At 42.1% G+C, this 14,478-nt stretch overlaps 1 protein-coding gene across 7 annotated transcripts in view; it reads right to left on the minus strand.

The window, feature by feature from the left end:
• Window positions 1-14,478, minus strand: part of LOC110497508 (transmembrane protein 131-like) — a 112,689-nt gene that overhangs the window by 23,626 nt on the left and 74,585 nt on the right. For 6 of the 7 annotated variants that reach the window (XM_036954447.1, XM_036954446.1, XM_036954444.1 and 3 more), the window contains 8 exons: window positions 9,371-9,476; window positions 8,986-9,130; window positions 8,470-8,643; window positions 3,627-3,696; window positions 3,391-3,508; window positions 3,105-3,174; window positions 2,728-2,837; window positions 2,258-2,327 (listed from right to left, as the gene is read on the minus strand). In XM_036954447.1, the coding sequence (XP_036810342.1) occupies window positions 2,258-2,327; window positions 2,728-2,837; window positions 3,105-3,174; window positions 3,391-3,508; window positions 3,627-3,696; window positions 8,470-8,643; window positions 8,986-9,130; window positions 9,371-9,476 (863 nt within the window). The remainder of the gene's footprint in view (window positions 1-2,257; window positions 2,328-2,727; window positions 2,838-3,104; window positions 3,175-3,390; window positions 3,509-3,626; window positions 3,697-8,469; window positions 8,644-8,985; window positions 9,131-9,370; window positions 9,477-14,478) is intronic. The other variant, XM_036954445.1, reaches the window with a different exon arrangement.

Genomic DNA, 14,478 nt, shown 5'->3' on the forward strand with positions numbered 1-14,478 from the left:
GAACATGTTTCATTATTTATTTGAGACTAACTAGATTTTATTTATGTATTATATTGAGTTAAAATAAAAGGGTTCATTGTTCATTCAGTATTGCTGTAATTGTCATTATTGCAAATATATATAAAAATAGGCAGATTAATCGGTATCTGCTTTTTTTTGTCCTCCAATAATCGGTATCGCCGTTGAAAAATCATAGTCGGTCGACCTCTACTCTGGAGAGACCTGAAAATAGCTGTGCAGCAAAGAGCTTGTGAGGGTCTGCAGAAAAGAATGGGAGTAAATCCCCAAATACAGGTGTGCCAAGCTTGTAGAGTCATACCCAAGAAGACTTGATGCTGTAATCGTTGCCAAAGGTGCTTCAATAAAGTACTAAGTAAAGGGTCTGAATACTTCAGTAAATGTGGTCGTTTTTTTTTGTTGCTAACATTTTTTTTTAAAACTGTTTTTGCTTTGTCATTATGGCGTATTGTGTGTAGATTGACGAGGGAAAAAATAGATTTAATCAAGTTTAGAATAAAGGCTGTAATGTAACAAAATGTGGAAAAAGTTACGGGGTCTGAATAGTTTCCAAATGCACTGTATATGTATCACGACTCTATATGTATTGCAATTCGATACTGTGATTCAATCGCTTTATTGTTGAATTATTTAAGTCTGCTTTCTCTTCTCTGTGCTGGAGTTCTTTTAAGAATAAAGTAGTCTAATGAAGGCAAACAATTGTTGCTTATTGGAACACCCAAAGTCATCCAATTGTTACAATAGGATTTGAAGCAATAACCTACCCGCGTGTGGTCAACTATTTCAGCACGGTTTCGAGACAAGCAAGACTACTTAATAAACATATGCATTTTAAAACATTATTAAAAAAAAAAAATCGAACTCAATAATATATTTGTACTACTGTAAATGTTGCGGTCAGTCAGAGTTGAGTCCTATTGTAAAGTGTAGCCTAAAGGCCAAATTGGGCAAACTTGCAATGTATTCGATGTTTACGCACTCTAAAACCAGATTTGCCCCAACCAAAAAAAGGCATTAACCCCTATAAATGTATTCATTTATTATTAGCCCTGCATTATAATTGTATAAAAGTCCCTTAGATATTAATTTAGAATCCTCTAAATTTTATTTGATCTACTACTGTAATTTATTGATCTGTATTGATCTGCCAATATTTTCATTTAGAGATTCCGGGAAAACTCTTTGATGTTTCCTTTTATGTGTCCAACCAATTATTATTGGATTATTCACCATGGCAACCAGCAAAATGTATTTCTTAGTTAGTTTGGCTTGTTTGCAGAATTCACAGCCTGCTACGCTTGTGAAAAACAAAATGCCTCCAGCTGTCCTTCACTTCTGTAAATAATATTATCAGTGGTGATAGAGGGTGCAACCGGTCAGCACCTTAGGAGTAAATGTCAGTTGCCTTTTCATAGCCGAGCATTCAGAGGTCAAGACGGCAAGTGTGTGTGAGAGAGAGAGAGCGAGAGAGAGAGGATCGAAACACACACACATTAACGCGTGTTAATTATTTCAGAGAGCCGATCTGTTATCCAACTATTAGTTTAATAGCGCGGCTACTGTAGGTGTGAAAATCCCCCCAACTTAAGTACTATAAAGTTTTACACAGTATCTGTTCATGAACATCTTTATGCTTTCGTTAATAAAATAACGATATAGAAGACTTTCAAAATGCAGATGTTTATTTCAACTACTGTACAGTACATCTCAACTACATTTTAGTTGCACTTCCCCCCCAGCTCCACAACCACGGGTATATTTTCCTAATGGAAACCCTGAGGGTTTCGTTTTTCTTGGAATAGAAACACCATAAAATTAATCTAATTAATTAAGCTACATTTCTTCAAATCAATCCCATATACTATGTTCTTACAAAAAAAAGGTTCTCTAGTACAACCCATATCAAAAACTGTCAAATGCTTCTCAAAGACGGTGGTCAAACTAGGACTAACTTGCATTAATGGCAACAATGGCTGACACTTAAATAAAGTGCCATAGAATTATGCAGCAGCCTGCAAGGTGTGCTGCAGTATGATGCAACTTTTAAAGGAAGAACCACAGTACCTAGCAATTTATATATAAAATCAGCAAAAATAATATCTCTATACTCAACTGTATCGATTTTTGCCCCCCCCCCCATCCCTACCCTACACCTAATACATTAGAGCAGCCCAAGTCCCATAGTCAGACAGTGGAACAGACAACAAACTACATTTCCCAGAATGCACACCATCCTTACCTTGTGCTCTGCAGGCAGCAGAGTGAACTCCGTAGTGCTGATATTGACAGAGAGGGGGCTGATGTTGAACCTGGAGAAACAGGTGAGAGAGTAAGTGGCCAAACAGTGAGACGCCTCATCAATAACACCTACAAGGGACGCTCAGAACTAACTGGTACGAATCGGCAATGTTAAAGGGGCAGTTCTGTCTAAAATCAACTATTGTTTGTGTGAACTGTCCCTTTAAGGAGTGGGAAACTAAAGTGAAGGAATTTGTTACTATAGTCTGAAGTGACTTTCCATTCCTTTCATCTGCGCTGATCTCAAAACGCGTAGGATGGGTGAAAGCAATATGGTCCAGTTGTTTCACTTCAGTGCAGATGAAGGAAAGGAGACGAGGACAGGAAGCCACAATAAACTATTGAAACACACCCAAGGGAATGCATCTCCTGTGCAACTAATGGTGAGGGAAGGTGTTCTTGGGTTTGTACCATTTGGTGAGGAGGTCAAGGGCTTCCAGGGGGGCCGGGTACAGGGAGAGGGCTCTGATTTCCACATAGACCACAGAGGAGGAGGGGTTTTTCAGAGTCAGCAGCTTAACCTGGGGGAAAAGTTCAAAATATGTATTGTGCATTGACATTTGGTTTCCATGGCTCACAGCTGACATATAACATAAACAAGACATTGCATTACACAGACAGCGTAATGGAAAAGCATACTGATGTTAAAAGTGCAGATTGTAGAGCTACATTTTTTGTATTTTATTACAAATATCAGAAGTCTTCAAACTGCTGCAGGTGAATTGTTGACTTTGTGTACCACAGAGCTATTCACCTATTAGTGTGTGACAAAAACATGTTTGGGTTACCTTGCTTTCATTGACAGGGACAGCACCAAAGTCTAGAGGGGACGAGGTCTCCGCTGGTAGTCTGGGCCACCTTCAGCGAACAGAAGAAAATACGAACTGTAAGTGTATTGTGTGTGGCCCAACGTCATTATAAGTGATATGTGTTAGAGTGTTTAGATAATGTATAAGTGACTGAGTGAAGTGAAAAATGGTGTGTATGTGGCCCACTCACCCTAATACGTGTGTGTATGTGTAGGAGTGACTAGACATAGAGTAAAGGAGTGAAGTGAACAATCGTGTGTCTCACCTGCAGGGCAGCTGGTCTTTGCGGATTTGCCAGCGAGCGCAGAGCTCCGAGGCCAGTCTGCTGTCCAGCATCCAGGAGGAGGAGTCTGGGAGGAGAGAGCGCTGCCACTGGACACGACCTGGAAACACCCATACAACACAGCCTGAGTGGACCACACACCCGCACACATATCAGTCAAACACAGCAGAGACCAATGACTCATGCATGCACGCCACAAGCGAGTGCGCACGTCTCACCTGATTCTGACAGTCTGAGAGGACATGGTCGGGCATACTCCCCCTCCGCTTCAAACACAACATTACCCTGCTGGAGAGGGAACACACAAACACACTCCCAGTTATTTTTGGCTGGAAGAATGTCATATCAATATAATGTAGTTTGACTGTGTCAGCTTGAAGAGAGAGATTCCCTCTACAGAGTGGAGTGGATGTGCAGGAAGAGTATTCTAATAAAAGTGTATCTATCTATCTATCTATCTATCTATCTATCAAGACACACACACACACAGCTTTTGGAAAGACCCCTTGACTTTTTCCACATTTTGTTACGGAGCCTTATTCTAAAATGTATTTAATTGTTTTTTTCCCCCTCAAACTACACATACTACTGCATAATAACAAAGAAAAACAGGTTTTTAGAAATTTTTGCAAATGTATAATTGTTTTAATAATGAAATATCACATTTACATAAGTATTCAGACCCTTTACTCAGTACTTTGTTGAAGCACCTTTGGCAGCGATTACAGCCTTGAATTTTCTTGGGTATGACGCTACAAGCAGAAGCGTCCCTGCACAGCTATTTTCAGGTCAAAGATGTTCGATCGGGTTCAAGACCGGGCTCTGGCTGGGCCACTCAAGGACATTTAGAGACTTGTCCCGAAGATTATCCTGCGTCGTCTTGGCTGTGTGCTTAGGGTCGTTGTCCTGTTGGAAGGTGAATCTTCACCGCAGTCTGAGGTCCTGAGCGCTCTGGAGCAGGTTTTCATCAAGGAACTCTCTGTACTTTGTTCCGTTCATCTTCCCCTCAATCCTGACTAGTCTCCCAGTCCCTGCCGCTGAAAAACATACCCACAGCATGATGCTGCCACCACCATTTCTCCAGACGTGACGCTTGGCATTGAGGACAAAGAGTTCAATCTTGGTTTCATCAGACCAGGGAATCTTGTTTCTCATGGTCTGAGACTCCTTTAGGTGTCTTTGTGCAAACTGCAAGCGGAGTGGCTTCAGTCTGGCCACTCTACCATAAAAGGCCTGATTGGTAGAGTGCTGCAGAGATGGTTGTCCTTCTGGAAGGTTCTCCCATCTTCAGAGGAACTGGACCTCTGTCAGAGTGACCATCGGGGGTTCTTGGTCACCTCCCTGACCAAGGCACTTCGCCCCCGATTGCTCAGGCGGGCGGCAAGCTCTAGGAAGAGTCTTGTTGGTTCAAAACTTCTTCCAATTAAGAATGATGGAGGCCACTGTATTCTTGGGGACCTTTTGGTACCTGTCCCCAGATCTGTGCCTCGACACAATCCTGTCTCGGAGCTCTACAGACAATTCCTTCGACTCCATGGCTAGGTTTTTGCTTTGACATGCACTTTTAACTGTGGGACCTTACATAGACAGGTGTGGGCCTTTCCAAATCATGTCCAATGGATTGAATTTACCACAGGTGGACTCCAATCAAGTTGTAGAAACATCTCAATTTTAGAATAAGGCTGTAACGTAACAATATTTGGAAAAAGTGAAGGGGTCTGAATACTCGCCGAATGCACTGTATACACATACAGTTGGGCTAAAAAGTATTTAGTCAGCCACCAATTGTGCAAGTTCTCCCACTTAAAAAGATGAGAGAGGCCTGTAATTTTCACCATAGGTACACTCAACTATGACAGACAAAATGAGAAAAAAATCCAGAAAATCACATTGTAGGATTTTTAATGAATTTATTTGCAAATTATGGTGTAAAATAACTATTTGGTCAATAACAAAAGTTTCTCAATACTTTGTTATATACCCTTTGTTTGCAATGACAGACAAGCTTCAATGCCAAACAACACTCCTTCCGTGGCCTCCAACTGCTCTTAAACGCTAGTAAAACCAAATGCATGCTTTTCAACCATTCGCTGCCTGCACCCGCACGCCCGACTAGCATCACCACCCTGGATGGTTCCGACCTAGAATATGTGGACATCTATAAGTACCTAGGTGTCTGGCTAGACTGTAAACTCTCCTTCCAGACTCATATCAAACATCTCCAATCTAAAATCAAATCTAGAGTCGGCTTTCTATTCCGCAACAAAGCCTCCTTCACTCACGCCGCCAAACTTACCCTAGTAAAACTGACTATCCTACCGATCCTCGACTTCGGCGACGTCATCTACAAAATAGCTTCCAATACTCTACTCACCAAACTGGATGCAGTTTATCACAGTGCCATCCGTTTTGTTACTAAAGCACCTTATACCACCCACCACTGCGACCTGTATGCTCTAGTCGGCTGGCCCTCGCTACATATTCGTCGCCAGACCCACTGGCTCCAGGTCATCTACAAGTCCATGCTAGGTAAAGCTCTGCCTTATCTCAGTTCACTGGTCACGATGGCAACAGCCACCCGTAGCACTCGTTCCAGCAGGTATATCTCACTGATCATCCCTAAAGCCAACACCTAATTTGGCCACCTTTCGTTCCAGTTCTCTGCTGCCTGTGACTGGAACGAATTGCAAAAATCGCTGAAGTTGGAGACTTATCTCCCTCACCAACCTCAAACATCTGCTATCTGAGCAGCTAACCGATTGCTGCAGTTGTACATAGTCTATCGGTAAATAGCCCACCCAATTTTACCTACCTCCTCCCCATACTGTTTATATTAATTTACTTTTCTGCTCTTTTGCACACCAATATCTCTACCTGTACATGACCATCTGATCATTTATCACTCCAGTGTTAATCTGCAAAATTGTAATTATTCGCCTAACTCCTCATGCCTTTTGCACACAATGTATATAGACTCTCTCTTTTTTCTACTGTGTTATTGACTTGTTAATTGTTTACTCCATGTGTAACTCTGTGTGGTCTGTTCACACTGCTATGCTTTATCTTGGCCAGGTCGCAGTTGCAAATGAGAACTTGTTCTCAACTAGCCTACCTGGTTAAATAAAGGTCAAATAAATAAATAAATACATTTTTAAAAAGAGGTCAAATGTTTTCTGTAAGTCTTCACAAGGTTTTCACACACTGTTGCTGGTATTTTGGCCCATTCCTCCATGCAGATCTTCTCTAGAGCAGTGATGTTTTGGGCTGTTGCTGGGCAACACGGACTTTCAACTCCCTCCAAAGATTTTCTATGGGGTTGAGATCTGGAGACTGGCTAGGCCACTCCAGGACCTTGAAAAACTTCTTACAAAGCCACTCCTTCGTTGCCCGGGCGGTGTGTTTGGGATCGTTGTCATGCTGAAAGACCCAGCCACGTTTCATCTTCAATGCACTTGCAGTTTTTCACTCAAAATCTCACGATACATGGCCCCATTAATTATTTCCTTTACACGGATCAGTCGTCCTGGTCCCTTTGCAGAAAAACAGCCCCAAAGCATGATGTTTCCACCGCCATGCTTCACAGTAGGTATGGTGTTCTTTGGATGCAACTCTTCTTTGTCCTCCAAACACGACGAGTTGAGTTTTTACCAAAAAGTTATATTTTGGTTTCTTTTGACCATATGACATTCTCCCAATCTTCTTCTGGATCATCCAAATGCTCTCTAGCAAACTTCAGACGGGCCTGGACATGTACTGGCTTAAGCAGGGGGACACGTCTGGCACTGCAGGATTTGAGTCCCTGGCGGCGTAGTGTGTTACTGATGGTAGGCTTTGTTACTTTGGTCCCAGCTCTCTGCAGGTCATTCACTAGGTCCCCCCGTGTGGTTCTGGGATTTTTGCTCACCGTTCTTGTGATCATTTTGACCCCACGGGGTGAGATCTTGCGTGGAGCCCCAGATCGAGGGAGATTATCAGTGGTCTTGTATGTCTTCCATTTCCTAATAATTGCTCCCACAGTTGATTTCTTCAAACCAAGCTGCTTACCTATTGCAGATTCAGTCTTCCCAGCCTGGTGCAGGTCTACAATTTTGTTTCTGGTGTCCTTTGACAGCTCTTTGGTCTTGGCCATAGTGGAGTTTGGAGTGTGACTGTTTGAGGTTGTGGACAGGTGTATTTTATACTGATAACAAGTTCAAACAGGTGCCATTAATACAGGTAACGAGTGGAGGACAGAGGAGCCTCTTAAAGAAGAAGTTACAGGTCTGTGAGAGCCAGAAATCTTGCTTGTTTGTAGGTAGCCAAATACTTACTTTCCACCATAATTTGCAAATAAATGAATTATAAATCCTACAATGTGATTTTCTGGATTTTTTTTTCTCATTTTGTCTGTCATAGTTGAAGTGTACCTATGATGAAAATTACAGGCCTCATCTTTTTAAGTGGGAGAACTTGCACAATTGGTGGCTGACTAAATACTTTTTTGCCCCACTGTATGTATACACATATATATAAACACACACTGTACTGTACTATATCAGAACAAAGGTGTGAGTGAGCAGATGTTAAACATTAGTATAGAGATCAGAACAATGTACAGTAATAGTGTAAAGTGTGGTTATTCAGGACTGTAGTAGTATGTAATAGACAATTGTCTATGGCAGTGTTTCTCAGCCCGTGGCCTATATCCACAAGGCATCTCAGCGTATGAGTGCTGATCTAGGATCTGTCCATATAATCTTGTTCATTATGACCTAAAGGGCCAAACTGATCCTAGATCTTACTCTTTGTGGGCACGGCCCTGGTCCTGGAGTCCCAAAGAGGTGCACATCTTTGTTTTTGGCCTAGCACTACCCACCTGATTACACAAATGAACTCATCATCAATCTTTTGATTAATGGAATCAGGCATGCAGTGCTAGGGCAAAAACGTGCACTCCTTTCTTAAGAAATGCTGGTCTATCGAGTATGGAGGAGTGTGTATGCACAGTCATTTGGAGTGTTACCTTGGCCAGTGTGGAGTGTACATAATGTGAATGCAGACTGGCGTCATTGGTAGTATTACCTTGGCTAGGGTGTAGTGAAAGTGGAGGGGTAGTTTCAGGGCCAGACACAAACCAGTGGTCAGAGAGAGGGTGGAGAGTAGGTTTAGGGGCAGGCTCCTGTTGAGGAGCTGCAGGGAGAGGATCCGCCAGCAGCCACCCTGGGGCACTGACACTGCCCCGCTGAAGTTGACCACCTTGACACACGGAGGACAGACGGTCAGTACGCACATACCGATAGTAGGACATTCAACTGTAACTACGCAGATCTCATTCTCTCATATTTTAACTAGAGACTGATTTCAACTTGGGAAACCAGGCCTGTGAAATGTTGAGAGGCAGAGTTGTGCGCCTGTACCAATCTGTATTAAAAAAAACAAGGCAAACTAATTTTGCACATAGTTTTCGGGCTTTGAACTTTGACATTTCTATCGAGTTGACCTTCTGGTCGACTTCATTGCAATCTCAACGGAATTCATGGAACCACATTTGTATTATATACTCAGCGCAACTACAAAAAAAGACCACCACCCCCCTACCTTGAGTAAGCCCTGGGACTCCGGGGAGAGGATGGCATCCTGGACGGTGAGGGGGAAGTGGAGGGTGTTGGTCAGCCACAGGTCCACGTGGTCTGCACCTTTCTGCCTCTGTCTCACCTGGAAGAGATTAGACAGCTCCAACCCCCTAGAGAGAGGAGGGACAACCATTGACATGTGGTCTATAAGAGTGAGAGGCACTCGGTCTATTAAATTGTGTTGATAACATAACACACATTCACTACATTTTCTAGTGATTTTTTGTTTTCTGGATTTGATACTTTGTAAATACAAACTGAAAACAGAACATAAAAGTCGTCTAACACACCTTGAGGGCAGAAAATACAATTGAAATCTCCATTTGAGCAGAGTATCTGTATGGTCTTACCTGTGTGTGCTGTGGAAGCCAGGGAAAGTGTTCACTGTGTGATTCCCCAGGACCAGTAGGCTAATATGACTGGAGCATCTTCTACCCTGACCTGGCAGAGACCCTGCTGAACACAGTCATAACATTGGATTTTAAAGGAGGAGGTTCCTCTCAGTAGAAAGCAGTTACGTTCCAGGACAGTTGTATTTTTCATAGTGATAGCAGCTAACAACATATCTAGAGTGGCATAAATATAACATGTGCCTTCAGAAAGTATTCATACCTCTTGACTTATTACATAGTGTTACAGCCAAAATGTATTAAATATGTTTTTGTTTTTAGAGATCTATGCAAATGTACTGAAAATGAAATACAGAAATCTATTTTAGATAAGTATTCATACCTACGAGTCAATACTTCGTATACGCACAAACAAAATGTAAAATGGAGCCGGAGAAGAAGGCTGACATTCTACGCGTTCCCAACCGATTGTTTTTTGTTCGTTTATTTGCGTTGTTTGTAACTTTTTTTTATTTTTTTTATACTTATTTTGTACTTATTTTGCTGCTACCGTCTTTTATGACCGAAAATAACTTCTTGACATTAGGACTGAGATTACTCACCACGAACTGGCAGAATCCTTTTCTTCCCTTTAACGAGTCTGACGAGCCCAACGCAAATGATATACTGCTTTCTCGGGAATAGGCCCAGATCGCCGTGATTTGCGTGAAGAGGAGGCAGAGAAAAAGGCTGCCTTCTGAGAATTTGTTGGCGATTGAATAAACCCTCACTTCCTTCTATTCTGCTAGCAAACGTGCAATCTTTGGAGAATAAAATTGATGACCTATGCAGAAGATTAAATTACCAACAGGACATTCAAAACTGTATAATCTTACATTTCACGGAGTCGTGGCTGAACGACAACACTATCAACATACTGGTTATACGCTGTACCGGCAGGATAGAACAGCGGCATCTGGTAAGACAAGGGGTGGTGGACTGTGTATTTTTGTAAATAACAGCTGGTGCACGATATCTAAGGAATTCTCGACCTATTGCTCACCTGAGGTAGAGTATCTCATGATAAGCTGTAGACCACACTATCTACCTACATAGTTTTCATCTGTATTTTTTGTAGCTGTTTACATACCACCACAGACTGAGGCTGGCACTAAAACAGCATTGAATGCTGTATTCCGTATTCCGCCATAAGCAAACAAGAAAAAGCTCACCCAGAGGCAGCGCTCTTAGTAGTCGGGAAACTTTAACGCAGGGAAACTTAGATCCATTTTACCAAATTTCTATCAGCTTGTTAAATGTGCAACCAGAAGGAAAAATACTCTGGACTACCTTTACTCCACACACAGAGACGCATACAAAGCTCTCCCTCACCCTCCATGGCAAATCTGACCAGTGACAAGATCAATAAAAAAAAGTGGTCAGATGAAGCAGATGCTAAGCTACAGGACTTGTTTGCTAGCACAGACTGGAACATGTTATGGGATTCTTCTCATGGCATTGAGGAGTACCCCACATCAGTCATTGGCCTCATCAATAAGTGCATCAATGACGTCGTCCCCACAGTGATTATATGTACATACCCCAAACGGAAGCCATGGATTACAGGCAACATCCGCACTGAGCTAAATACTAGAGCTTGCGCTTTCAAGGAGCAGGATTCTAACCTGGAAGCTTATAAGAAATCCCGCTATGCCCTCTGATGAACCATCATTCAGGCAAAGCGTCAATAGAGGACCAAGATCAGCTGCACCATCGAGAACATCCTGACTGGTTGCATCACTGCCTGGTATGGCAACTCCTCCGCCTCTGACCGCAAGGCACTACAGAGGGTAGTGCGAACAGCCCAGTACATCACTGTGGCCAAGCTTCCTGCCACCCAGGACCTTTATACCAGGCGGTGTCAGAGGAAGGCCCTAAAAATGGTCAAAGACTCCAGCCACCCTAGTCATAGATTGTTCTCTCTGCTACCGCTCGACAAGTGGTACCGGAGCACCAAGTCTAGGTCCAAGAGGCTTCAAAACAGCTTCTACCCCCAAGCTATAAGACTCCTGAACACCTAATCAAATGGCTACCCAGACTATTTGCATCCCCCCCCCCCTTTACACCTTTGCTACTCTCTGTTGTTATCATCTATGCATAGTTACTTTAATAACTCTACCTACATGTACATATTACCTCAACTAACCGGTGCCCCCGCACATTGACTCTGTACCGGTACCTACTTGCTATTGTTATTTTACTGCTGCTCTTTAATTACTTGTTACTTTTATTTCTTATTTCACTGTAAGGTCTACTACACCTGTTGTATTCGGCGCATGAGAATAATACAATTTTATTTAATTACAGTTTTGAGTTGTCTTGGGTATGTCTGTATCAGCTTTACATATTGGATTCTGGGATTTTCTCCCATTCTTCCATGCAGATTTTCTGAAGATTGGGAATGGAGGTGAACAGCAATCTTCAAGGCTTTCCACAGATATGCAATGTGATTCAAATCTGGGCTTTGGCTGGGTCACTGAAGGACTTTCACATTCTTGTTCTGAAGCCATTCCAGCATTGCTTTGGCTGTATGCTTGGGGTCATTGTCCTGTTGGAACATAGATCTTCGCCCCCAGTCCAAGGTCATTTGCACTATGAAGCAGGTTCTCATTCAGGATTTGCCTGTATTTGGCTCCATTCATTGTTCCCCCTATTCTTATCAGTCTCCCATTCCCTGCCGCTGATAAGCATCCCCTTAGCATGATGCTGCCACCACCATGATTCACGGTAGTGATGGTGTTAGACGAGTGATGAGCTGTGCCTGGTTTTATCCAGACATAGCGCTTTGCATCCAGGCCTTAACAGTTCCCTTTTTGTCATCAGGCCACAGAATCTTTTGCCTTCTTTTCAGTATTTCACGTGACTTTTTGCAAACTCCAGGCATGCTGTCATGTGCCATTTTCTCAGGAGTGGCTTCCGTCTGGCAACTCTTCCAGAAAGCCTAGATTAGTGAAGTGCTGTAAAGACTGTTGTCCTTCTGGCATATTCTCCCATCTCAGCCAAGGAACTCTGTAGTTCATTCAGTTCTTGGTCACCAAGGTCCTTCTTGCCCGGTTGCTCACACGGCCAGCTGTAGACAGAGTCTGGGTAGTTCCATATTTTTTCAGTTTCCCAATGATGGAGGCCACACTCTAGAAATTATTTTATGTCCTTCTCCAGATATACGCCTAATCGCAATTCTCTCAGAGATCTACGGACGGTTCCTTGGACTTCATTGTATAGTTTCTGCTCTGGCATGCACTGTCAACTAGGTTTGGGTGATATCCAGATTGTCATGCCAACCTTGTGCCATACCTGGATATTCAGTAATACCGGCACTGAACACAAGGTGGCTATTTGTAAACCCAAAGGTTAGCAATGCTAACAAGTACAGTGCATTGCGAAAGTATTCGGCCCCCTTGAACTTTGCGACCTTTTGCCACATTTCAGGCTTCAAACATAAAGATATAATTTGAAATATCCAATAAATGTCATTCCACTTCATGATTGTGTCCCACTTGTTGTTGATTCTTCACAAAAAAATACAGTTTTATATCTTTATGTTTGAAGCCTGAAATGTGGCAAAAGGTCGCAAAGTTCAAGGGGGCCGAATACTTTCGCAATGCACTGTACATGTAAAATCCCATAGAGAATGCTAACTAAATGCTAATGAGTGCATAGCGAACATTTTATACATGATATCTAGCTTGCAAAAATGTAGTTGTGAATTCCATACTGTAACTAGATGACCTAGCGCGTGCTGCACAACAGTGAGTGACTGAGGACTATTGGTAAGCTTCATAATAAAAGATCTTGTGACAGGTGAAATGGAAAATGCGATCTCCTAACATATTGCACAAGTTGACTGCAGGTATTTACATAAAAAGTAGCTACAAATATTCAAATGAATAAAAAAACTTGAAAGAACTATTTAACGGTATTGAAAAATCATTCTGTGGCCATTTCCAAATACCCAGCTATATGGTATACAAAACTACTGTCAACTGTGAGATCTTATTAGGACAGGAGCGTTTATTTCTAAATCATTTCCAAACAATTGAATTGGCCACAGGTGCTCCAATCATGTTGAAGTGACATCTCAAGGATGATAAAATAAAATTGGATGCACCTGAGCTCAATTTGGAGCGGCATAGCACATTTGTGTGAACATTTATGTAAATTAGATTTTTCAGTATTCTTTTTTTTGTACATTTCTAAAAACCTGTTTTCACTTTCTCATTATGGGGAATTTGGTGTAGATGGGTAAGGGAAAAATCTATTTAATCCATTTTGAATTTAGGCTGTAACAACAAAATGTGGAATAAGTCAAGGGGTATGAATACTTTCTGAAGGCACTGTAGAGACACACACACACACACACACACACACACACACACACACACACACACACACACACACACACACACACACACACACACACACAGAGTTTTGGTCTTGGATACTGATTGCCTCTGTGATGCAAAATAACTTGTTTACTGTTCTAATTATGTTAGTAACCAGTTTATAATAGCAGTAAGGCACCTCTGGGTTTGTGGTACATGGCCAATATACCACGGCTAAGGGCTGTGTCCAGGCACTCCACGTTGCGTCGTACATAAGAACAGCCCGTATAGCCGTGGCATTTTGGCCATATACAGGACAGTGTCTTCAGAAAGTATTCACACCCCTCACCCTTTTCCACATTTTGTTGTATTACAGCCACAATTTAAAATGGATTAAATGGAGATTTGTTGACACTGACCAACACACAATACCCCATAACGTCTAAGTGGAATTATGTTTTTTGCCATTTTTACACATTAATAAAACATTATTGTCTTGACTCAATAAGTATTCAATACCTTTGTTATGGCACGCCCAAATCAAGTAGTAGGAGTAAATATTTGCTTAACAAGTCACATAATAAGTTGCATGGACTCAATCTGTGTGCAATAATAGTTTAACATGATTTTTGAATGACTACCTCATCTCTGTAAAAATACACCTACAATGATCCCTCAGTCGAGCAGTACATTTCAAACACAGATTCAACCACAAAAACAAGGGATGTTTTCCAATGTCTCTCAAAG

This window comes from Oncorhynchus mykiss, chromosome 19 (genome assembly GCF_013265735.2).
Source record: "Oncorhynchus mykiss isolate Arlee chromosome 19, USDA_OmykA_1.1, whole genome shotgun sequence".
NCBI lineage: Eukaryota > Metazoa > Chordata > Actinopteri > Salmoniformes > Salmonidae > Oncorhynchus > Oncorhynchus mykiss.